Source organism: Spodoptera frugiperda, chromosome 6 (assembly GCF_023101765.2).
Source record: "Spodoptera frugiperda isolate SF20-4 chromosome 6, AGI-APGP_CSIRO_Sfru_2.0, whole genome shotgun sequence".
Taxonomy (NCBI): domain Eukaryota; kingdom Metazoa; phylum Arthropoda; class Insecta; order Lepidoptera; family Noctuidae; genus Spodoptera; species Spodoptera frugiperda.
This window is the reverse complement of record NC_064217.1, coordinates 7,296,750-7,324,686: the sequence shown is the minus strand read 5'-3', so window position 1 is coordinate 7,324,686 and position 27,937 is coordinate 7,296,750. Positions and strand designations below refer to the sequence as shown.

General features: G+C 34.7%; 1 protein-coding gene across 5 annotated transcripts in view; it reads left to right on the top strand.

Moving 5' to 3' along the window:
- The first annotated feature begins 7,777 nt into the window (after nucleotides 1-7,777).
- The window catches only part of LOC118267555 (uncharacterized), a 54,799-nt gene continuing 34,639 nt past the window's right edge, over nucleotides 7,778-27,937 (top strand). For 2 of the 5 annotated variants that reach the window (XM_050694049.1, XM_050694050.1), the window contains exon 1: nucleotides 7,779-8,296. In XM_050694049.1, the coding sequence (XP_050550006.1) occupies nucleotides 8,165-8,296 (132 nt within the window). In that variant the 5' untranslated portion in view covers nucleotides 7,779-8,164. Of the gene's footprint in view, nucleotides 8,297-27,937 lie in introns of all 5 variants that reach the window. The other 3 variants (XR_007705340.1, XM_035581617.2, XM_050694051.1) reach the window with 2 other exon arrangements.

The window sequence follows — 27,937 nt, the reverse complement described above, 5'->3', positions numbered from 1 at the left end:
TCGTAATAAAAGGGAAACTTCATTAAAGTTGGCCAAAGATACTGGCCAAGTAATTCTGGACTTGCTACAAGCTACCGACGGACGACGGACAGCGACGAGTATTATCTTAATATAAATTTCCCAGAGCAAACTATGTATGAACTACTTCACGGCTATTCATGTATACGGTATGATTTTCTTCACATTTTGTATTGTAACATTATAATCTTCGTGGCGTACAACAAAGATCGTTCTTATTAGATCTTAAAAGTTTGAGTACCTTCGTACAATATTAATTTGGTACACAATATCAATAGAAAAGTTTTGGAAGGTTCGTTTCTTGGAAGTGTTGCCAAAGGAATTTAAATGTTGTCGTAAAATTTTCTTTTATGAATCTCTTCATTTATTCCTGGTGGTTTTGTGGAAAATCTTAAATGTTTCAACAACTAATAAAATAGAAAGAAAAGTCATTCATAAGTTCTCTGTGCAACAAATTTCAAAACTTTAAAAATGAATAATCTTGAGTCCCTTTGGGACTCGAAACTAGTAGAGCTTTTCTCCATTAATGTACGTGAGTAAGCCGTGATTTTTAGTAAATTTAGTATGTCTCACGATACTTATTATAAAAATCATACATTACATTTCATACTTTTTCCAATAATGTTATCTAAAGAATATTGTGAAGCAACATCAATGTTATGAATATAAGTTACATACTTCCTTATATAAGAAATGTTCTATTATAAACTAAGAGAAGAAACAAGTATTATTGATATCAGTGGCCTTCGGCCAACTCATTCCACAATAGGCAGCCAGCGAACTTCTAATCAAAGTAACGACGTGAGCTCATCCCCCTTTGAGACCGAAAACTCTTTTATATCTTCAAAGAATACAAGGATGGAACAACTCGCTAACTTTTGAAACACGAGTTTTTTCCTAGGGTTAATTGTATACGGGCGCTTTTGGCACTATTTCGTACTGAGATAATGCTTAAAGGACTGACTGGTTTAGTATTCTGCTACCTACACTTGTTCGTATAGTTGTTTATTTATTTCATGTTCTGTTTTTCTGTCTAGTTGTGCCTCCTACTAATATTTTCTTAGATACACATGACACTCTTGTCTGTTTCGTAATAATAAATAAATTTAGAGAAGATGACGGCACTCCAGACCTTATTGTAGCTAGAAAAGAGATTAAAATATCTTGTTAGTTTCCAACCACTAACAAGTAAGCTGAAAATAAATACAACCAAGAAAGATTGAAACTTGGAATTGTAAAAACCTTTTCCCATTGCCATGAATACGAAAACTACAAAACTCATTTCATTTTAAAAATAATGTCATAAAAATATTTAAGTAAGGAGAGATGGCTCTGTTCTTCCTTTGGTGTAACAGTTCTATCGTCACAACTGTACTTTTCTGTGCACAGAGTAGTCTATCAAAACCGAGCCTCCATATTTCTGAACAACTTATCATAAAAAAGACATTTATACTATTTAAAACAAACATGACGACGTACAAGTAAACGATTGCTATTGCAAAATGAAATGTAACAACAAACTTATTAAAGACTATTAACATAAACAAACGATTAATCCCCAACACGTGTTTTTGGCAAACAATAGACCACCCCGAACTGATACACAATGAAAAGATACTTCCATAGCCAGGTAATCGGTGATGCACAACACAACACAAGACATTAACTGGCTACCAACTTTTTGTACAAACATTGTCACAAGAAAATGCACCCAATAAGGAATAGAAAGCAAGCAGTAATTGTCACAGTTACCTCTGATGTTTTAAGGACTGTAGTTGCATAGCAGACAGAACGAGTGAAATAAAAATGCTGAGACTGAAGAAATAAACGAAAGTATGCATTATTATGATGACGATCCAGAACAAGAATGTACAGAGATTCCTTAGATGTTAAATAATTTAAGTTTAAAAAAACACCGCCTAAAACTCCTGTTATCTCTTAATTTAAGTTTGAGAATCTTAATTGGGATTGTATGAATAACTAACATGTTAAGTTAAAGGGGCCGCAATGAAATTATACAGTGATGAACATTTTTAAAATGGTTTAGAATGAATTGATCGTAAAGTTCTTTTTTGTTTGTAGTTCTATCAATTATAACACTTTATATTAGGTTTATTATAATAGGCTGCTTATTTTAAGCATTCTTAATTTAAATATCATGTCAGTTTGTTTTCGGAATTTTATGTATTTTTTAGAATACTTTTTAAAGGTAGTTTTTAGCAAACTGTTTTTACTGTCAAACATTATTTCAGTCATAGAACGACTCAGTGGCTTTCTTAGTACCTGTAAAATCAATGAAGGAGTAGAGGATTGCGGTCCCCAGCCTCCCTCGGTTGCAGGTTTTATGCATACTAGATGATACGACGGAAAAACATACACAACAGTAGTTATTTTTTATATTTGTTACCGTAAGCGTGAAAATTTACGATCAGCTTTAGGGAGCTCATATTGGTTTTCCGCAAATATACGTATATGAAAATTATTGACGATTGCTTTTTATGTTCCACTGTATTACGGTTATACGAAAAACATGAGAAGTTACTTTTAATTTAGATGAAACATCTCTAGAGACTTTTGTTGGTGAAAATTTGGTTGGAAGTGTACCGGTGTAGGCAATATTTTGGAGAGTGGTATTGGTATATAACGAATTTGTTTTTATTTTTTTGTGTCAAGGACGTTTTGCGTAATGAATTGATATGATATTTTTGCATACTTAACGATCCTTTATACATGAGATATAAAGAAATATGAATGGGATATTTAATACCTATGAGGCAATCGAATATCAGGTTTTTCATAGCATGACATTGTAACAATGCGAAATTGGAGCATTTACATATCCCACTCACCCAATTTCATTAAAAGGCAAAAGTAAAGATCGATACAATACGTTCGATTAGTTCAACAGTTGAAATAAAACACAAACAAGGAAAGATATCAAATGAACCTGTAGATTTATATCATATTACTTCAAGCGGAAACCACAAACACAACATGACGTTTGCGGTCACAAGTTGCAAATAAAGTAAAAGTCTACAACGGTGTAAAATTGCAAGAAGCTAAGCCACTCGAGGGATAGTCTTCAATATTCTTCTAAGAATAAAAAGCAGCTTGGAAAGCCTCATAGTATTATACAATCCACAAAATGAAATTCTTACTCCGAGAATAAAACTACAGGATTCTAATTTGCAACGAAGTAACCCAAGACATCTTAACTCGTGGATTTACAGGGGTATTTTAATCCAAGCGGCTTTTTCGGGTACAAATCGTGGCTACAACGTGAAGGCACGGTAGAGTAATACATACGTACTATATACACGTATCGTATACATGGATTGTTATGTACAGTGGCGTACTGTCGCGCTAATGCCACAAGTAGTTCCTAAGCCCTCACTGTTAGTTACTCCGACCATCTTACAAGTTCTAATTAGCCCCCTTGTTTCTCGAAACAGCTACCTACAACGGTGCTCGGTTATTTCTATTACATGCACTTGGCTTGGGTGTTGTATGGGGTTTAGTTACATTTGGCAAACCACGTTTTACTAGGTTATAAACAAATATGTAATAGAAGGTAAAAGCATGATAGGAAAGAAGCACAAAAGTTATTATTGTTGTTTACGATCTATTTATTCACCACTATTGTGTTCGTTTTAAAATAGAAACTGATATTATAATTGACATAAATCTTCCAGAATTATCCGGAGAGTTCTGGAAATGTCCTATTGTTCATTCGTAATTAACTATATTAATTAAAACTAAAGACTAATTATTTCTTCAAATTATGTTAAATTATAGTTGTTTCGTCACAACAGGCTTTTTGTGGCTCGTAGTCTGAAATAAAAAGATTTTTTAATTTTATTTAACGAATTGCTATTGTTCGTTGGCTTTGCTTGAAGCAATTAGTCGTGTACTCATTAGCACAACCAGCTCTTTCATTCATGGAATGAACGAAAAACCCGCCATTCTTCACGACTTTCGCCTTAGCTTTAGTTTTAGGACGCTTGGTAGCTTTAGGCGTATTGTTTTTTAGAGCAAAAGTAATAGATTTTTTTTAAAACAAGAATTATGTAGGCGTTTACCAACCTACGTACCTATATTGAATTTCAGTTATGTAGGAGGCGTCTTCAGCTTACCACAAGTTTTTCGCAATACCCACGTAGTAATAAAGTCTTATTTACAGCTAAAAGATACGTAAAAGAAGTAAACACATCATAAAAACTTTTTCTCATTGTTATGTTGGTACAGACTTTGTACCGAACACGTGTAATCCTCTGTAGGATTTAACATGAATGTTTAATAGCCTATAACAGGAGTATTGATAGGATTCAGCCCACATCTATAGTACCATCTCCTAGAGTTTATTTATGTTGATTTACGTAACGATTTAATTATACAAGAGCTTAGAAGCATCATCTTAACCGTCGACATTAAATAGAACCCAAAATTTTATTATAGGTAGAAAATACTGTCAAACTATTGGTATAGAGTTAGCTATAAAAGTAATCTAAATAACAGTATCAGATGATTTTTGATAAATTATTTGTAAGTATCAAAATATTCTATTTAATCCAGAATAATTTGCCCAATAATTCTAAACGCAAATTCATAAAACAAATCCTGTTTTAACTAGCAATTATCACATACGTAAGCCATAGATCATGATAATCTAAATAATGATTGCCTCTGTAATTTTTTTTTAACAAATAGTGGGCAAACATGCAACCGTATTGCCTGATGGTAAGCGATCAGAGCCTTCCATGGACACCCGCAACACCAAAGGAGAAAGAGGTGCGTCACCGGCCTTTTAAAAAGAAAACGGTCTTTTCTTGAAGGTTTGAAAGTGTAACATAAAAGGCTCACAATATAATTCCCGGTCTCGCCAGTAGATCTGTTTGTATCATAATTTATCGTCTCTTTTCACTGACGTACTTGTAAGGAGAATAATATGAACATGCCTACAAACCCACATATTTATATGTAAGGCAGTAATAGAAAACCCCATTCACACTGCTATTTATTACCTCTGATTCAAAATAGGATTCTAAAAAAAGATTCTGATATCAGATTCCACATTTCTGTTTAATATGAGGAAAATAAATACTGAACTCATTGGTGCCCTTCGAAAAGGTCAGGTATTGTTTAAGGTCACACGTATTATTTCAATTAATGTAAATAATAATAAGAGTACAAATATGAACAGTGTAGATGCGACTATAAATATGAGATTGCCAAAAACTGTTTGCATTGTGTGACGTGTGTGTAGGTTTAATAATTTTGCTCTTCGTGCCGCCACGGTAAAGACACAAGAAACCACTGATGCAGGTCGCTTTTAAGAGTCCAATTTAGAAGCCATTGGGGGAGACCTATCTTTAGAAGGGGATCTCTTGTGACTAACTACTAAATGATAACGATGATTTCCATCCATTGCATAGACCCTCTAACGTTTACAATAACCAAACTCGTGTTGCGATAAAATGTCCACAAAGGTATCAGTAGAACCCAAAAATAAACTCATCCATGAAGTCTATTTGTTCATAAAATGCAATCACGGTTATACAAAGAGTTATCAGAGCCAATTTATTACAATCAGTAGTAATGAGAACGCATAACAATGTCTACATCGTCAATCTTCATTATGAATGTTAATTTAGCTCCATTGGCAGTATGCTACAGAATAATATTAGTCCCCAAATTACTGAGATGGACAAGATTATCAGTATTAACATGTACCTGACCTGCCAAATTGACCCAAATCTGGTCAATAAATTCTATTTCGCTAACGAATTGTCCTTCGGCAAACAATCAAGCAAACTTTGACCTCCCAAAGAGTACACTTGTTTTTACGAGGTCGTAGTAAACCTTTCAACGTGGTCGACAATGCGTCGGCTGTCATGGCGGGCAATAAACTGCCGACGTGGCGGACGGATCGCATTTGTCAACAATATAAACTTGAGAAACCGCGTTGGTGAAAACCAGTGCTCGGATAACAGTTTATTCAACTTTCCTAGGAATATTCGGTCTTGTGTTTATGAAATTTAGGTTTTGTTGTGTTTCACAATTTACAAAATGTTATTTATGGACCAAAATCCTTCAGTTTGGTAAAATTTGATTAATAGTTGTAACATTTTTATAGACACATAAATCTAAACTATAGAAAAAACGGATGAAAATAGTATCTGTTCAGTTAGAACTATTTTTTTTAAGTTACAATTCTCATTAACATTGAATAGGTCTAACACCATATAAAACACAATGGTGGAAAAACAGTAGCAGCCAAGTTAGTAGGTGTCCGATAAAAAGGTACCTAAGTAGAATTATAATTGGTATAGAACAAAAACAAATTCGCAAAAACTCACTCGATAAATTAAAGTCACGCTATAATATCATGATAATAACGCTTGAATTACAACGCGTACAAACAAAATAATGTGTAGGTTTAATTATGATCAAGTAAAACTAAGTTACTGTAGAAAACGCCTTGAAACACATACAAATAAACGTTGAAATTACAATAAAGTTGAAATTCTAGAAACGTGTACTTTTTAATTTGACTTAGTTTTCAATAAACGACATCATAAAAAAAAATAATTAAATCTATACCTTATTGACGAAATAAGCACAAAATTAGAATCAATTTGGAATTCCTGTATCAATTCAGGAAAGTTCAATATTATTAAGGCCCTATTACTATTTCAGTAGTTGCTGGTACTTTAGCAACATAATTCCACGTAAGCTTGTAGCAGTTACAGCGAAATAACAGTAAAGCCTGAACATAACTGTAGCTCTTCAGTTAGTACAAAACTAATAACTTAGGTCCAACAGAAACATTCGTCCTGGCTCGACCGTATCGAAATTGTGCGCAGTTACCTCAGGACGGCCTCGTCTAGACAAAGTCTGCCAAGAGGCTGGAAGATTAAAGACAGCGAGATGAATAGAACGAGCCTAGATTCTGGAGAAAGAAAACGAAAAATGCCTTTACGTAAAGGCTTGTGCGCTGTCACGAACACTGTATTCTTATTTAATCTTTTTGCTGATGGGGTTTTGTGCTGTGCTTCCCTCTTCCAATGTATTGTTTCTTCTACCATCAGGATTCGACGCTGAAATATTACTAAGAATACTCAGGAGACTGTTATTGTTTGTTGACAGTTCAACAAACAATAACACAAATAAGATCACATTGTAAGTTACCTTTAATTTTTATGATTTAAACTTTTTTGATATAAATTGTTTCAGCTGTCCTTCATAAAACCTTATATGGCCAAATAAACTATTATAAAATTAAGAATTCATAAACACCACCATAAAAAGTCGTATTATTAGTTGATGCGGCAGCCATTAATATTATTAATATGGCTTCACGATGCGAGGACCATAAAGTTGAACAAACGAGAGAGGCGGGATACTTTTTACCGCGTGGGTTCCCATAAAAACGCAAGCCCTGAATTAGCTCGATTCTTTGTCACCCCTTTTGAGCAACCCTAAAATTTTTACTACCACCGTCTTTGTCTAACAATAACCACTACATTCCCATCCGTTAAACTGCATCAAGGAAAAACAACGTGAAACCGCCCGAGATGAAACGAGATAGAATAATGTATATGCACTAGTACAGAGAACAGAGAGAGCGGCACACGTAGTAGTACGAACGTAGCCATGGATGGGTGCTTTGTGCCGGGAGGGACGGAGACTAGGGAAAGCTAGCGTGCGAGCGAGACAGACGTAAAAATTAACCAACAGAGGGGAGAGGAACTGAGCTTCTTCAAGCGGGGTGGTTAGTCCGCATTCGACCGCGTCGGCGGCAACGTCGCCTCTCGAGGAATATTCCGCCGGAAACGATTCGAACTGTGAAAAATATTTTCTAAGTGCGATTTCATACTGTTAACGTTTTGTGTTTATTTTAAGTTTTTTATTGTTACGATACGGTCTCCGCTGAATTTTGGATTACGGATTTCAACATTGGAGTAACAGACTTTCGTACAAAGTATGATGTTTTTGTGATGAAAAACTTGTAAGATTGAATTGTAAACACTCAAAGAAAACCAAGAAAAAGTTATGAGCGTTTCGTCGCTTAGATTTATGTGCCGGTTATGATAAGCTCGGAGCTTTGACCAAACTTGGATTTGTAAAAAGAGGGATACCAAAGAAAATGTGTGCCAAAATGTTATTTTATTGTTTCTCCTTGTTTACTCTCATTATGTCTTGGATTGGAGTGTCGGCTGAAGAGGAAGTGTCATCTCCGTTGCGAGTAGCACAATGCAGAGCAACATGTTTACAAAAGGTAAGGAAATGTGCATTCTAGCGTCCACTCATTACCACACATTTTAAAATTTTCTACCATACGACAAAGTTAAATCAATTAAGAAAAAGGTACATTATAAAAATTCTCCTTTTCACCAAAATTTAAGTAGTTGTCAGGAAACATGAGCTCTTGAATCCACTTTAATGTCAGGCCCCTTAGGCTATCCTTTGATCCTCTGACCGAGACGGTTTCTGACGTATTTCGCTGTTATACCCGTACACGAGGATCTTAAGATTTGTAATTTTGAATAATAGACTAATGGCATCGTAAATGTAGGCCGATAACTTTGCCGGTTTACAATATATGGTTACACTGATAATTTAAGTAATAAGTGTAATCGAATGGTTGATTGGTGAACTAAGTAATTGTGATAAAGCAATCAAGATTCCATCAAGCCAAAGTGAATAAGATTCAAGAGACTCAATTAGAGAGCTTCCTCATTGTACTCAACAACTGTAATAATTGAAGGAAAGAAAACAAGAGAGCAAGGCCGTGATCCAATTTGATTGAATTGACTTTTCCGAATTACTTATCGTTGAACCAGATCTTGAACTTGTAATCAAAATCAAACCTTGCCAAGAATCAGAATATAGGCTGAATATTACAGCAATGTACCTTTTTCTTCATGTTTCTCTGGCATAATACGCTTTATTTTTCTTAGACATAATATGATCCCATGCTTCATAAACACATTTTTAACTGGATACATGAACTGCCTTCATACAAGTTACTCGATTAATCCTGATAAAATCGAATATTTTTAAGTAGGTAGGTACTGATATTTAATAACACAGAGATAGTAGATCAAAAACGTAATCAAAATTGTTGTGTCTCCATTTTTATAATTTGTATTTGAAATGTCACATGTCGCCGACTGTCATCGATCGTCGATTTTATATTATTTAAAAAGTGGATTCAAAAATAAATCTGAACTGTCAAATGATATATCTGTAGTGAAATATCTGTAGTGACAAGTTTTGGTTCTACACCATCAAAGTTCCTTTATAAATCATGGTCAAATTAATATTTTGCTTAGTCACCACTTCATCTGTATCAATGCAAACATCACCTGCCGATTTTTAGGCCTATTTGAGGAATTCTATTTAATGAACTTTTTTATAAAACTAATAATCTGTCAAAGCGACAGTATGATTCAGTTTGTCTAAAAATAAAATGGAACCCATGTTAGTAGACATCATGATCAGCTGTCTTAACCTAAAATGTTTCCTCAAATTAAAATCAAATAAAATTCCTCATTCTTATCAAATACGTACAAAACGAAATTGTTTTCTTCTGATAGTTATCGACATTCGAAAACCATACCCATAATAATATATCGATCAGTATTTACAGATAGGATTTATCTAAACTGGTCGCATTATTTATTCGAATCATTCGAAACAGGTTGCCTGCTGGTTATCGGTGCGCGGACCATGCCTCCATAAACGTAATTTGTATCGGCTATCCCCTTTAAATTGGAATAAACTTATTTGTTTCAGCTCTCCACTAAGAGATTACACCATAAATTATTTTGTTGGTTAATCAATTTCTGGCTTTAGTAAACTTTAATTAAGTTATTCTGGTATATGTGTGTGCCTGTATACGAAATATTATTTATTGCCAATGAATATGAAATTATAAATTCATAGCTGACCATCAGTTTTCTGTCGAAAAGCCGAGGAATTTCTATGAGTCCATTAATTTGAAATTAGATTTTGTTAATCCTGTGTTTCATATAAAAAAAAAAAGATGAAGACACAATTGTATGGCCATGGCGAGCTATGCCAAGGAATGCTTAGATAGTGAACCTATAAAGAATGTATTCAAAGAATAACTTAGTAGCTGCCAATAAATAGCTTTGGAGTCCATTAACTTTATCAAATGAGGACCACGTTTCAAATCAGATTTCAATGGAATCATAAATTAGTAGTGTCAGCAACGTTAACTATTAAGTACCAACGAATACGTGAATCAAATTACTTGAACGAAAATGCCTTTCAATCGAACCTTTTGTCGAACAAAATTGATAGCATAGTATACTGGATGGACGGTACAATAGATGATGGTATGTTTAGGATACATACTTGTTTAGGTTTTAATATAAGTCATGCTGGATCATTAATATTTTATACAAATATTTATCTATAATATTTCGTCTCTAAATTAGAAATGATAATGTCAGACATAAAATTATTTATTGTCTCAGCAGGGGTACATAGGCAAAATTACTATTTTTTTATCAACAACTATTTATTTTTACAAAATTTATAACTTACCAAAGTCAACAAAGCTAACGTGAAATAATTCAAATGCCATTTCGACGTAATATAGAAATCGAAGGCTTTGCTTGGTTCAGAGAAATTCTTCGGCAACCGTTTTGTTAAATATCACATTTTTGTTTGGTGGAGCAGCATAATCCTTTATCCCAAATTCGTCATGAGACACGCACATGAATGTATAAACTATTCAGCATTATTGTTATTGTTGTTTGGCAATATTACATTTATGATTTTGGGTAAGTTCGACAAAAAATATTTTTAGACCCATATCATGCACATCATTCGAAAATCGACATCTGTTGTTAATCCAGGATGTATTACTATGATCACGCTTCCATTTTTTGCAGAACTAATGCTCGGCTTTTAGTGGGCGTTTTTTATCAAGTTCTACCTGCGACAAGGGCACAATGATCTCCATTTTTTTCATTTTGTTTGTAAAGGGATGTGCGTGACGTTGCCGGAGGCGGAAGGATAGGTAGTTTCTTTTTAACATTATTAGGGTACGCGAGGAAATACGCAAATTACTTAACTATAGGCTTAGAAAATGGCCGCCTACCTGCCTTTATACTAAATTGCAGACCGATATGCTCTTATAAAATTATATTTTTTGCCATATGGGTTGATGTGTAAAATGGTTTCCGTTATTAGTTATCGACAAAAAATAATCGATTTCTGACAGCGCCTTTTAAACAATTGGGAGCTGAACTTAAACAATAATGGTCAGGGTTTGTACAAAACACAGACATTGACAGGCCACGCTGTCGCCAGAACCTATTTTCTTCTATTGTGTTTCATTGAAACATGGTCCTTTAAATATATTGGCTTGTACTTTTTTACATTTGTTCCTTTTTGGGTAACTTTTTTGTTAGAAGCGTGCCTCCCTTGATGGTAAGTTGGACTTTGAGAACACGTGATGAATTTTAAAAAGTGCTTTAAGTGCCAAGATATAGATATGGTTATGACTACATTACGGCATGTAAGTTGACTTGTCATGTAAATTTTATGTGTCGTTCCTTTATAAAAAATCGTTTTGAATACTTTCATGTTTGGAAAATTGTTATGGGATGTGTATGTTTTGAATCCGAATGAGGCTTTTATTATTTATTTTACTATCGTTCGTATCGTTTTTGTATAAATTTTCTTGTATGTCTCCTGTATGTCATATTCGGTGTTCTATTTTTTTCGGCACATTCTTATAAATGAAAATTGTAGATTTCAATAGTCACTCACGACTCCTTGGACATTGTGTCAAACTATGGACATAAATATAACCTGTATACACAATCTGAAATCAGGTCATACCATTTTCGGTAACAATTTTGTTGAAACCATTAGCTGATTGTTGGCACAGTTTCAACGTTTTTGAATCAACAACTTTTATGACTCCATTTTGTAAATTTTATTGCACAAATTTTAAGTTACCCAAATATTTTAACCGTTGTTCTGTACTTAAAAAAAGAATAATGACGGCTTCACCTTGAGACCTAAAACATTGCAAAAAGAGACCATAAAGAACGGGCCGGGTGATCGTGAAATAAAATCTCGATTAGAAATTTAGGAACGTTCCGGCCTTCCCTTACGGTCCCTTTTTGAAGTAGTCACTCCGAGTTCGAGCATTATTATTTTATCGTTGTTCAGCCATGCACAAGAGGTAGAATAAAATTTTGTTCGAGTAAAAATAGAAAAAAGAGATCTCAAGGTTTCGGATGCACGTCCTCGGGCCACGCAGCGTTTAGAAAAAATAAACGAGAAAGTCCAAGCCGAAATGACCTGCGTTTTTGTCCACGATTTGTTTTCGTTTTTGTTACGTTTGAGTTCATTTGGAAGTAGCCATGTCTGCTGCTTACTGAATTAACTTAAATTGCCTTCGGTTTTTTGTCTGAGAAAATTGCTCTAAGTTCCTTTTGTGATCACAATTTTGGTAGTGGTTGACACAATTAAACAGTTTGTGGTTTCATTAGAGGGTTGCTATTGTTATTTAGTTTTGAAAACATTTCGACAATGTAATGATTTACTACCCAAAAGTATTCCCAATTTAACACAGGTTAAGACAGCTTAGATGATAATGGAAAGGGTCAGGCTGCTAATGTCTTGAAGACGGAAATTTAGTTATGCTCATCGTTAAACAAAGTGAAAAGGCAAGCGATGCTCGCGGCGCGGCTCGCGCTCATACGGCCTCACCTCATGAAGGGTGGCTTATCCGGCAAGGCAGTCGTAATAGAGCCGTACACCAGAGCAGACGATTAATGATTCATGACCCCTCGTAGCGCAGTGTCATCAATATTATTCTGTTTGTATCCAGCGCGTTTGGCCCACCCTCGCCCGCGCCCCGTTCATACATAAATAAGCGCGACACGTCGTCTTCTCTGATTACATCGCACCGATGTAGTGAGAAATAGTGTAGTCGGATGCTGAGCCCGTCTTTTGTTCAATATATTCCCTAGAGACACCGAATGAATAGTTAACACTGTATGCTCAACGTGCATGTTTACGGTTTCGGGTTTCTCTTAAAGATTCAAGATAAGGAAGGTGAAGGAATTTATTCGTTTGGTGGCAATAAGCTGATGTTACAATCGGCTTTAGTGTGAAGTTATAGGTTTCATGTAACTCCGATACGTATCGTCTGGCCCATCGGACCATCCGACCATCCCTCGTCCTCACTACACCAAGATTCACGGAAAGGATCGTAAAATATTCAAACATATAAAAATATAACCTTAAAATAATAAATCTATTTTCTCCACCGTAAAGTCAGATATGGTGTTTGCGGAGTCATAAAATATTTTACGTGTTCCTTTTAGTTTCCCATGATGATGCGATGATAGGATAAGACAAAGTCAAACGACTTTTATCTATTTATACTGCGACGCTAAATAAATCTGTGATTGTTTATTGCTGGCTATAATACTATAGATGTAATTTTTTACCGGTTTCAAAAAAGGGTTATGAGTTCTGTGGTCATATTTTTAATATTTGAATGCCCTGTGACAATAAAAGAAACACGTCGTTACTAGAAATTACATGACGTTCCGTTAGTCCTAAAGTTGACGGAGAGCTTGTTGTCACGCGATACGGCGATAAAGCACGCTTCGAGCTAAACTAAGCAAAATGTGGACTTGCAACTGGATTCTAACGCAAACATTGATTGACACTGCCGTTGTTTCGATAGCTTCCTCGATAATAATTGTCTTCACAATTAACTAAGCCTTATTAAAGCCTATGTCAACGACGGAATTTTCATAAAACAACAAAACGCTGAAATCAATTTGATCAACAATTATTGGGTTCAAGATAATAAATCGTCCTGAAGCAACGATCGTTAAATTACCTTTGGCGACGGCGTTGTTTTGCCGACTCGTGTGAATATTGTAAATGTTTATCAAATCGGAAATTCCAGATAGTCAATGACAAATGGTCTGTGACCTCTTGATTACCAAAACAAGTCTAATTTATTGGACATTTCGGATGATTTTAATTTGAATCCGAAATGTTGGAGTAATTGGGGTCTGTATTATTTGTTGGGTCCCGTATCCATTGCTGTTAAAGCTCGGCGCGGTCGCCTCGACTTGTTCTGATAAATGATGCGTCCGCTACTGCTACATCGCTTCGCTTTTAATCCTGGCTCCTCCATTGTGTCGCCGTCCGATTTTTGACATTAACCGTTTTCTTCCACAAACGACACACACGTTGTTTAGGTCGGTAAATAAGAAATTAATGATGCTTTCCCATTTATCTTTGTATACAATCAATCAACCTATGCGTGCTATCTAATGGATCCTATTTGCTTATCGTTTAATGCGGTGCTTTTGTACTACAAAAGAGTTTAAGCTGTCAAATTCTTCGTTTTGTTGGAACACATAATTCATAACTTTAGTTTCTTTTCTTTTTACGTTATTAAAATGCCCTTCGGATACAAATTATGATCGTTCATAAACAAAGAAGTAAGACAAACATTACAACATCGATGTGGAGATTAAAAATTATGAAACAGTTAATCAGTTTTAATGGTGTAGTGAGCCAGAGCGGCAGTTTTGATTACATATTTAATGTTTCAGTAAACTATTTTACAACGTTCCTTAGTTGATTGGGATTCGATTAAAAGCAGCTGCCCTCACTAAAGGCGCAGACTAAGCCCTACAGGCTGCGATGAAATGGAGATAGTTTTAATGCTCGTAAATTTCATTCCGAGACTCCGACGTCCGATCAACTAATCACTTTCGTACGGGTATTTGCGCTAGTTTCAAAACTAAAATTTGCACTCAAAATATTTTGCTATTAGTTGGGAATACAGCCCACGTCGCGCTTTCACTGTTCTGAAATATGACGGTTAAATATTACAGTGAACGGTGAAAAACTTATTATCTATTTACAATCAACTTCTTGCTCTGCAAATTGATTTCTAACCACTAAACAAAGACTAGTTACGAACGATAAATTTCAATTAGAAATAAAAGGGACTAACGTCTAATTTGGATATTAAAGTACGTCATTTAGTATGATAAATAAAAACATAAAAATGTGTCATGGTTCAAGAACTTCATTGTTAAACAAAGCACAGTAGGATGTCTGTGATGGGCGGAGCCTTTGCGTACGCGCAAGCAAAAACGCTTTCCGTAAGGTGGGGAAAGAATTAAAGTGGGGGGAGCTAATATTTCAACCCTAATTAAAATGTTTAAAGACTAAAATCGTTACACAAAAACGTAAGGCAGGATAATTCCGATCCATTTATTTCCCTCAAAAGTAAAGGTGTCAGAATTTATCGTGTTCCGAAAATTCCAGTCCGTCAGAACCGCCCCAAATCTCTTTATCTCCGCATTAATCTTTTAAAACCCATAAAACGAATCTTTGGATCTTACCAAATATTTTGTACGAAATTGATGGGGGACCGTCTTTTATCTAGAGCTCAGATCTATAATACGACGATCAAAATTCCTAGAGGTGTCGATACAAGCCAAGAGTATGTCACAGATGTAAGAGATTATACTTTATTATGGCTTATTTTTTAACTATAAGGGCCGTAGTTTATAATAAAACCAATAAAAATTCGTTGCTAAGTCCAATTATTAATTTTACTGACTTTTTTATTAGTTTAAAAGACATTAATTTTCTCAGTTCCTAATTAACTTTACTGCTGTTGCTGTTCTTGTAAGGTAGAATACGAAAGTATATATTTGAATTTATAAGAATATGGTCGTTTTTCATTTTGCAAAGCCAGTGAAAGAATGTAAAAAGTTGTAAGGACATGCAGGATGAATATATTTCTACTTAAAAAGTTCTTACATCCTCCAGTTGTTTTAAAAATAGTTGGAGCATGTATATCACTACTGTACTGCCACTTAAAGTGTGAAACGATCATTGGGGGCTCGCGTGGGCCGCGACGCAGTTGGTATTCTTCATACAAAAACACGAGGCGCCCCGTTGTTTTAGAGCTAAAAAAATAATGAAATATGCCTCCTCATAGACTTTTTTATGTAAAACGTTGAGAGTTTTAAACGCCTTTGCCTTTAAAAGTACAACCCGCGGCGATCGAATTTGTATTGGGTATCGAAACCGAAGTGAGATTCTTTTATTCAACTCTCAATGTTTGTTTTAGAAAATTATCATTCAATAATGTAGGTATAACTGAATTTTATTTTCATTAAATTTAATATCTCATATATGATAGACAAGTAAGACATTTAAATAATTTCGTTTATGCATGAAACGCGTAAGGTAGCGGTTTATAAAATAGACATGAATAATTATAATAGATTAGAGTCTGTCATACGAAATGAGTTACTTCAATTTGGACAGATGGTTCTGCGTGGAAATTAAATCTATTCATGTGAATGAACAGGAAAGGACCATAGAATTGAGTCCGCTCCGAGCACATAGGTAGTTCCTTCATCTATTTGTTTGTATGATGATGTGCTTAGTTCAATTTCCCCTTTAAGAGGATATATATGTTGAAAGGAATTCATAATATTTGTCTACTAGATATGTAAGTCCAAGGAATTAATTTAATACATACGTACAAACACACTCGACACGTCTCTAACTGTGGAATTTGCGCAGATGTCCCAGTATTAGAGCTATGTTGTTTGTTCTATGTCACATTCCAACAAATTGTTAATCATTTGAAGCAATAATTTATCAAAGAAGAAGCTTGTAAATCGACGACAGGTGCATAACGTAACACAAAATCTTCAGAAAAAAGATCAGTCACGAATTCTCGTCGAGTAAATATCCACTAAATCACCTCCTAATTTTAAATTTCCGACTCATCTGAGTAAACACGTACCATACGAACGGTTGGGACGTCAAGTAGACCAAAATACCAGGGGTTCAAGCTGTTCAAAGCCATTCGTCTTAGACTTGCCTGTCATGGCCAATAGCACCCATCAATGTTCCGTGTATTTGGCTGAAGCACGTAACACACTTATTTTAGAATCTTAAAATAATATTGTTCTTCTTTCTGACTCTTCAACCATTGTGTCGTATTAGCATAGGGAAGCTGACGCGTTGCGACACTGACGAATTGTAACTTTCAAATCTTTTTTTTGTCTCTTATTCTTTTTTTTAAGTCCCTAGCTCTTTCTATCATCTAACTTTTTTATTTTATTTTGTGAAAAGAAATTAAATTCGTGTTCGCCAAAAATAAAAGTTCGTTTCTATTTCGTTCTGGGAATTTTCTGTTTGAGATTAAAACGAGGGAGATGGGGATTTGTGATGGGAATATCCTGGAATTTCGACTTATTTATATCATTTTTTCGGTTATAATTATTAAAAAATAACTCTACGACTTGTAAAAATACAAGGATTTTTATTTCATTTCTATATTCACTGATGAATCTTGTTTTTGAAGTTCCATCTGCTAAAAGAACATATTCGATATCAAAATGTAAATGCGTCAAAGTGATAGCCTATTCATTGCCCCATAATATCCAAGTGAAAACTATATTCTACAAGAAATCCCGTTACGAATCAATAAAATTTCAAGAGTGTGTATGTTCATCGATTTAGAATCAAATTAGTCAGCCATTTTACCCAATAATATCGATTTCAATGGTGTATTTATTATTGCTACAGTACACGGACAGTTTTATTATCATGGCCAAGATATTTTAACGAAGCGACTGTACATCTAAAATAAAAGAGGAACATGTCGGGACATTTTTTGTTCATCGGACACGCCATTTAAGTCACAATCGTAAATTTTATTGAAATGTCGCAACAGCGATCGCCGCACGAGATGTCTTGTCTCCGGGGACGAATTTATGCGTAATTCGTAAACAAATTGACGTGTTCGGGACGTACTTTGAAGGGGACCCCGACTTGACGACTTGACGCGTCTTTTGAGTCTTTTTGAAATATTTACGAGATGACTGTTGTACTCTGTAAACACGATTCATGTATTAACCACAACTGCCACGACATTTATCAATAATTTTGTAAAATTATTATGAATTTGACCGTCTTTAAAACCGATTTAACGTATCGTTTGCGCTTTAAGAAATGACACCTCAATGCTCCTTCAGTCTGCTTCATATGGCTTCTTAAGTCGTAAAATGGTATCACCTTACACAATAGATGCTATTGTCTTTTTATAAGGAGCACAGTATTTTGATTTTCATTTCAAAATGCATTTATTATGTTAGCTACAAGTAAGACACACTAAATAAACTAAAAATCACGGTATACTCACGTACAGTAGTCCATAATTATAACTCGTTTCGAGTTAGAAGCATGACAAAGAGTCCCCTCTGTGACTCGAAACTAGTAGAGCTTTTCTCCATTAATGTGCGAGAGTAAACCGTGATTTTTAGTTAACGATGTTGAAAGCCGCGCGAGTCTTTCCTTTTTGCCCGTCTCTATAGTAACTAATAAAATATACACTGTACGAGTAGGTACATTCTACCAACATTTAGTGCCTAAAAGGTGTAACTAAAATTTACGTTCTTTAGAAACTCGAGGATCGTAATGCAAAGTTTATGAACAAAAACAAAAAAGAAAACAGAGGAAACTTTACAGAATAGGGCAATAAACCTTTTAATTTGTGGCGAATTCAATCAATAAGAACAGGAGAAGTGTCGTAAACACGGCCGCGGTCGGCGGCGCCCGCGGTGCAAGTGCCACAGGTTTTCTCAACATGGCTTCCTGCTGTTCGGTGTTGCCATCTAAACGGCTATTAGTTACGTTTTACGCGAGACACGCCGGGCGTTCCAACGTGTTTATTCTTAATTGACTCCTAAATATCGCTGTTTTTGGCCATGAATCGTGTTAATCGGACATATTTATTGGAAAGCATGGAAGCGCACTCCTAAGTGAGCCATTCGTACACAGTTTTATAGCTGCGGACGCGACGCCACTCGATACAGTTCCGTTGCTTGTTAATTAAGGATCTGCGGTTGAGTTTATGGTGGGCAATAGTCACAACAATAATACATCTTGAGCAGTCGCGTTTCCTTTCTCAGTTGCCCGAGGACGGCTTCTCGGCTTATCTGATGTCGTAAGGAGTATCTGGGGAGGCTATCGGGCTGCGTCAGACGTCCGTTGTCCTGTTCGTACTTATCTGCACACTAAATAAAAAGCTTTTCTGCCGCTCGTCGCAACCCCTCACCGCGGACGCCCAAGTCTTTCTTCTCGCTGTCCTGGCTCTCGTTTATCGCACGTGACGTGACAATTCTTTTATCCCCGACACTTTGTTTCCACATAAATTACTCGACTGTTCGGAGCTACCGAGGATTGCTTCGGCTAATGTCACAACTCGTGGATTTCTCCCTTTATTCAGTTTCGTTTTGCATTCCGCCAGCTGTGTTTGCTCATTGTCTCTTCGCTTTAAATTAAAAAAAGATTTTGTTTTTATTCGCGCTGTCTTCCTCGCCCACGACTTTATGTGACGTCAAGTTTGGAATGAAGTATTCTTATTGTTGCGCCGTGGAGTCTTTACGCAACGTTGGATTGCATAAATTATTTAAAAGGTTTTATTTTAATTAAACGGGTAAAGGGGTATTTGATCTGAGTATTTCTTGTTTGCGTATATAATTTGCATAATGTGGCCTGCAAAGGTTGCAACGTTGTAACAATCAGAAAGTCATTGACTCCATATTAATATGGCGATGGTTCAATAGCTGGTTTGTATAATTGTCATACAATCCGCTGATATTCATGATCATGCGCAGGTGGCGCGCGCCTGGACACGTGCCGTGATAGTCGGACAACTTGCACAAGTTGCACATTAAACTTTAATGGTGTAATGCAAGCTCACATTTAATTTTAAAGATGAACGATTTTGTGAGTTATTAAATCGTATAACGCGATATCATATCGATTATATTCGAAGAGGTTGGCAGAAATTGAAACCTTTTTCAATAGCAAGGAGTGCAAAAATTCATCATTTATAATATGTACTTTCTACAGAAGCCATCCAATTTAGAAGATTCATTCCTGGGTCTACGTAATGGTAATTTTTTCATGCCGATTCTTGGAAAACCACTAATGCTATTTTACTGATTAATAACAAAACTTAGTACAATCAATATAGTTTACTGGCAAAGGTATTTGAATATTGTTCAACCTAAAAGCTCTACTGACCACTAATTCCGCATTCAAAGACCCTTTACCCGACACATTATTAAGGGAATTCGTCCAAGGGCGGTCGAAGTAACAAGTGCCTAATCTCCTTAGTGGTTACATCACGGTTCGATGTCTCATGAAAATTAGATCCTTTACTTAGTTGAACTTTGCTCGCCCTTTCAGAGGTAGCTCAGTGTTTACGAACTACTAACAATAAGTGAGAAACTGATACAAGTTTCTTTGTGTATTATAGAAACAAGGACGACATTTTCTATATTTAGTTGCTTGTTTACATTTGTTTGATTTTGAAAGGACTGTGATAATATTTGTTCTGTTATGAAAACATTGTTAGTTTAGTAGCGGTATAATTTCAGAACTATTTCTGTTTAATTCTTACATATTCATATTCTTAAATTATGACAACAACAACAACGTCACGCATTTTATCCCCGAAGGAGTAGGCAGAGGTGCACATTACGGCACGTAATGCCGCTATACATAATAGGTATACCCACTTTTCACCATTTGTGTTATAACTCCCATGTTATTGCCATAATATAATAGGCACAATTCCAGACTCCATGCTTAATACTGAGAAATTTTCGAAAAACCGAAAAATGCTCTGTAATACTTTGGCAGACCCGTGAGGCCCCTTGTCCGGCAATCGCACTTGCGACCACTTGACCAACGAGGCAATCATGACATAATTTGTTAATTAAATAAATATTCTTTCTGATTATGTAACGTTTGGAAAATGTGGAATTCATGAGTAAAGTCTGCTTACTACTGGCGTAATGATAAATGATGGCATACAAAAAGATCTGGCATCTACTGATCACTGGTCATTGTTACGTTTCGTGGACAAAAAACAGACGTTACAATGCGTCTGCGATAGTTTATTTTGTGATTAATCTTCTCATTAGAATCTTTGCGGTTAAACGCACAATTGACCATTGATTTTTATATAAAAAGTTCATTAGGTTAATATTTGGTTAGCCAATTTTTAATTAATGAGAGACGTTTTTTGCGCTTGGCATTTTTGAAGGAATAATGAGACCTGGAATATTCGTATATCTAGCTAAATGAATTTTGTTAAAAATTGATTTAGATTGGTAATATTATTTTAGTATGACATCTCTATTTCGCGACAGTAGTATATAAAGGTGTAGTAACTACATAATTATATTACTACCACAGTAAACATTTTCTATTATGTTATATAGACTATGAATTTATCGTTAGTTGTGGTATTGTATATTTGAGTGTTGCTTACTCTACGTACCTTTACCTACCTCTTAGCTAGCAGTACCTACAGACCATCAGACTAACGGATCACTCAAGATATTCATGATAAATAAATGATTCAAGATAAATAAAACGAAGAGAAATGTACTCATGCGTTTTTAAATGAACATAAAATAAATCCGTCCCTTTCTTTTTAATAGAAATAAAACGAGACAGAGCAATAAAACAAAGCTACAATAATAAGTAGCGAGCCCATACATCATTGCTGTCAAATTTCCTTGCAACTAAATATTTGTTCAGAAGGTGTACCGTGGTCATTAGATATGTATTATTGGGATCATCAATCACTTTAACAAAGCAATTTGCTTTATAGTTAAGATAATTGTAATTAGAAATATATCTATAGTTTTCTTTTTATTGTTTACTGATCTTTGGTCCGTGACGTAGTTTGAGAAATTCGTTCCTTTGATAAACATAAATCAAATTCTAAATGAAAGTTTCAATAGAAAAATATGTAAGCTTTGATTTACCTCATTATTATATCGCTTACAAACACAATAACAAATAAATATTGTCCAAAACTGGCAAGTGCCGACCTACAAAACTGAATAACATTTTTTTTACCATCCAATCAATGAGACTCTAAACTTGTAAACGGTTTGTTAAAAGGATTTGAAAAAAAAACATAAACTAACAAACAAAATAATCCCTCAAATCCCTTTTTGCATAGTTCATAATCTTCACGGTAGAGACGAACAGACAAAGGAAATTGCAATTTACTCATAACAAAGGGCACGCTCTCTGACAATACTTCATATCTAATTCAATAATCCTAATCCCATAACCAGTGTTAGAATGGAGAACTAAGATAACGGTAGATCAGTGCAGTGACCTGTACAAGCCCTGTTCAGTGTTCATACTGCAAATGAGTACTAATAGTCTAACATATACGCTATAACAAGCTACGTCTAAGACAAAGTTACTTGTAACTACTCTACTAAAGTAGCAAAGTGGTGTAGATACTGATTAGAGAATGTGGACTCCCGTTTATGTAAAAGTTCCTCCGTTTGTTGATACCGAAATGTCAATATTATTGTTTTATATCTAATCTATTGTGAAAATCAACCTCATACTTTAATGATAGGGATGATGACGGGGTATGAAAATATTAGACACGTATTTTTTTATACTTTGATATAACGAATCAAAGTTTAGAAGTGGAAGTAAATACATCATTTTTACGTATAAAATGTACATAGAAGTGACGTTACGCGATATTTCAAATTGATATATCTTCAAAAGTATTTGTATCCGTAAGAAAAAAAATACACGTCTAATATTTTAAAATAATAAGAGGGACATTAAAATAAAAAATGTCACCTACCATATTATGCACTACTGCCTACTGGACCAACAAAATTCTCTTTGTAATAAACTCAGTTTATGAAATTAAAGATAACGATTGGTATTATACAATTTTTATAATCGTTTATCTTTCCTTCCTCGTTTAAAACTTACACATTTGGCTGAACATCTTTATATTTGACTATTTACTCGAAATATTGCGAACGACCTTCCTTCGAAAATTCTTCTATTCATCTTTATTTTTTTTTGTGGTTATAGTACCCATAAAATATGGTACCCATGCTAATAATGACAAAGGGTCGTGTTTGTAAAGGAATCAAATAGCTGTATGATATTTTGCCTTCAATTTTTGACAGCAGCTGCTAATGATACGTCTAATCGATGAAGAATGTGATGTGGACTGAAGAATCGTCTTTATAAATTGGAGCATGAATATTTTGTATTGTCATGCGAGTTAGTACAGATTCAACTGTATTAAATATGTAATAAGGTCGATAATATAATTAAATAAATCTACCATTTCGGTATATCATTTTGCCGGTACATGTTGAATAGTTTTGTTGGTACAATTTCAATTTCGTTCAACAATAACCTTTTAGTCTAGATTGCAAACTGTAGAACGTACATTCTAATTAAAGGAAATGTGTTTGCTAATACCCACAACGGATGTGTTCGCCGCTTACCGCTAGAGTATGTATTTAAACAAGATGAGCTTCTTTACATGTGGCTTCAATAACCAGTTCAAGTGTTGCTTCTACTTTATGTGGAGCAACTGTCTATGTTCTAACGTCAATGTGCTTTGAGGCATCTCTTCCTTTTGTAATATCAGTAGCATCTTTTGTATGCTATAATTGTGTGCTTGGAGAAATATTTGTGAAAATAGTTTTGCTAAGTGCCTTTTTCAAACTTTTCTAACAGTATGTTAGGTAATTTTTAATTCAACAATTCAGAAATTAATTCAAATTAGAAACAAAGCTATACATATCTATGTATGTCATTGTCATATCATTACAATTTATCTAAATTGTATCTTAAATTCTTACCAAATAAAGTCAATATCAGTGTACCTATCATAATAAAGTTATTAGTTATTGCGATCAATAAACTAGTTAAAATATTAATTCAAGAACACATAATCGAATACTATACAAACAGACACTTAGAATAATATATTAGGATAGGATATTTATTACACACGCCTTTTGCCCTAGGCAGGGTAAACTTTAAATACGGCAGCAAAACAAGATACAACTTAATTTAATCGAGAAACTAAATCAGTCGCACGTAATTGATATAAATCGGCATACATTGAATTTATCAGACTTCGGAATCTAAGTCCTATTACCAGCGGCATAAGATAATCTTTGTATTAAGATTTATCTCTCAGTTCTTTCCTTCGAATTCTGATGGACCGGAATGCATCAATCATAAAGGAATCAGTTCCAATATAAATGTATTATCTATCGAATCAAATCAGTCTGTCAGAGTTCAGTCTTCTAAATGGATAGCATTATATGACAGCACTAGTTTTTGTGCGGCTCACATGAACGATAGATATAAATTGCCTCTTTTTATAGCCTAGATTTAGACTTTTAAAATTAATCTTTTTCATACAGTTTCCAGAAATTTCGATCCGGATTTTACAACAGTTCTCCTTAGGTTAAGTGTAGTTCAGGGAACAAAGGGTCTGTAAAGGCATACCGACCCTCCGGTGTCCTTTGATGCTTACCCTTTACCTAAGAGTATTCCCTTTAGAATATTATAAAGTAGACTAAGTAACATAGAATCTAAAATTAGGAACAATATTATAAGAACCTTGAAACGATAAAAGTACAAACGATACAAAGAATTTCATTGATTTTTATGCTCTATACAAATCTTCTTTACCGTATCCTCCTATAATTATATTCAATACATCTGCCAATTTCCTATAAATAGCTAATAAATATTGTATTCTTGTTGCAGGTAATTTGGAAACTTCCTCACCATTCATCACAAGTCGTAAGTTAGTAACCGCATTCATGAATGGGCATCAATTATAAGTAACTGACACAAGTCAGAAATAAAAACTCTTTGTGATAAGGTATTCGGAGATTCCTTGTATATCGGAACCTTTTATAGAGCGGAAATCGTACGTAGCTATTGCTACAATACAATCGCGTTCACAAAAATAAATCGTCTCTATAGAATGTTAGCAAAAGACACGTTCTAGCGTCATTTCAATAAAAGTTATTGTATAGAAAACTGACAATAGGTAGAGGAAGTGATGTGTCCTGTATTGAGGCAAGTGGACTGTTTATAATTTGTCCATTGTGGGCATGTAATGGAACGTGTCCAGTGGCCGCCAAAGCTATTGTTCGCGAACGAGCGACCGATGCACTTCCTTTCTAATTGGCTTTCACACTACGCACAAATATCCAGATAAATAAGGTAAATTGGTGGAAAAGTTGTCAATGAACAGCGGTTATATTGATACAGTTTTTTTTTATTAACATTTTAGAGCCTATTGTAGTCGGATAAAAGAGTTCGCGGTAGTAAGCGCGGTAGACCGAATATCCGCACAGTTGGAGACCATCAGATACTTAGTTGTTTTTGAGTTGGTGCCATCAACTCTTGCCAGAAATTGCGAAATTAGATTAGAATCATTAACCGGTGATATGGTTGAAAGAAAATTACTTTGTTGAAAAATATTTTAAGTTTATTTATGTGGTTATACAAAGGCAATCCATTAAAACACCATTTCATAAAATCGTTTTGCATAAGCAGTACCTCTGATGTGCAAAATAATGTCAAAACATTTCCCCTTGTGGAATTTTCTTTTAATCTCCTCTCAGTAGTCAGATTACAATGGCTACCGCGAGAATGCGCGATAGCTAATCGCATTACGTCTGTTAATAATTAATTCTCCGATATTTCATACAGTATGATAGACGTTATCTTTAGTCCCATCTACATCTGATACATCGAGTGGTTTACTGCAACCATTTTATAAAGATCTTCCTTACGCAAAAGACATTGTACACAAAACAATGTTGGTTCGGAAGGTCTTCACAGACTGGACGGTTTTTATACCATCGGTGTGGCGGACCTCCTAGTGGGTCAATCGTTAACTGTTTATGTGATTTTTATTGCCGTTTGTGAACTATATTAAAATGCTCTATTAAAATTCTAAGCACGATACCTGATGTAGTTTACGATCTGTATAGAACGTCGCTAAATGTTCTTAATGGCTTCATTGAGATCTCGCGTTTTTATTGTTTACCATTTTTTAAATTCCAACCATTCAATTTACTTTGTCGAAGTAAAACATCACACGTTTGTAACATTTATTATATTTTTGTTTTCATTTACAAACGCTGTGTGTCTTCCACTCGATTTTGCAGCCAATCAATCAGAACAACGAAATTTTAATCTAGCAACAAGTTTTCCAATATAAATCTTCCTTTCGTTTCTCATAACACCAATAAATCTCGAATTTTCCCTGTAGAGGTATGGGATCGTTCAATATCGCTGTCTTCTGTAACTCGAGACGTAGTAGTGACGTCACAGCACCATTTGTCAAGCTGAGCCGGCGTTGCACTGAGCTCGACTTATCTAAGAAAGCTGACTTTACCTCCATATCACAGTGAATATCCTGACTCGATACGGCATCGAAGCGCTATTCAGATTTATTAGTCCATAATTTATGAAACCTACTTTATGGCACTTTGACATTTATTCAAAGATAATATTGAAGGTTTATTAGCAGCAAATAATGCAAGACAAAATTGCAGGAGTAAGATTATATTGGTTTTGTAAAGTGTAATAAATTGCGGAGCCAGTGTGTTCACTTATCCTTATCTTGGCCTTAAGTAAGCAGATAAAATTAAACGATTTTATATCTCCGCCTTAAATGGATTGTCTTTGCTTTACGTTCTCTCGTTAAATTGTATATTATTAGTTTCTCTGTTACAATTTACTTTTTAATAATTTCGCGATGATTGTTTCTAAGTAACTATTAGCGGTGGACCGTTTAAATAAAATTACTGGTGCATGTTTAAAAGAACTATTTGAAAGAATATAGGTACGAAAGATTAAACTAATTACACGAAAAACAACTACGGAGCCAAAATATACAAGCAAGCACATTTAAGACAAATACGGTGGGTTAAAATTTATATAACTGGGTTATGGCGGGTTGCCAACTTACCACCCATTTACTTGCAACAGTGACCCTCAGCCTGTGTCGACTTTTACAATCTGTTTCAGATTGTAACCATCTCATGTATTCTGTTATACCTACTTTTAAATTTATACTTATTAAATTATATTTTGTACATTATTTGAATAAATAGGTGCATATTTTTGTGTCAATCCACAACGGTAATTACCATCAAGTTTGGTTATATAATAATTCAGTTTAGATAAGAAAAGCTTAGCATACACTTGGTTATAGGAAAGGCCATATCACTATTTAGTAAGCTTAAAAATCTAAAGTTTATCTAAAACTAACAATAATTCCTAAATCAATAATTTGTATATTAAACCCTGTAACGTAGTTAAAGACCTCTTTCAGTAGATCATAAACATGAACAAAACAGACATTCAAAACTCACACAATCAAATTATTTTAATGCACACCGCCACGAAGTATCTGTATCTGTTTATTTTTAATACCGAACAGCAATGTCAATGGCTTGTTATAACAGGAAACCAATTTAGACAAAAAACATGACATGTAACGGAAACTTTAACTGACACGTTTAAGTTTTAACTGTTAAACACTCGATTAGGGTTCATGTTTAACAATAAAGCCTTTTCATGCTTGTATTAGGAGGTTCACTTATTTTTATGGTAACATTAACTTGGACTCGTAATGTGACTGTTATGTAGACTTGAGACAGTTACGTTATTGTCCAAAGAGGTCGCCACAGAAACACATGGCTATCATTTTAATTTTTATGGCCAGTGTTAAGTGGTTCGATAATTGACATGGCTGAATTTACTGTGAGATAATTGTATGTACATTTCTTTTTCTCTTGTAATACTAAGTGGGGTTTAAATCGTAATAATAAAAGGTCCCTGCAGGCTTCCATTAGCACTAGCAATAAAGATATTTGTTTTTTTTTAACAGGAGTAGTATTGAAACGATGTCACTCTGATTGGTCTTCTCTGTAATACACTCTTTCGTAACAAG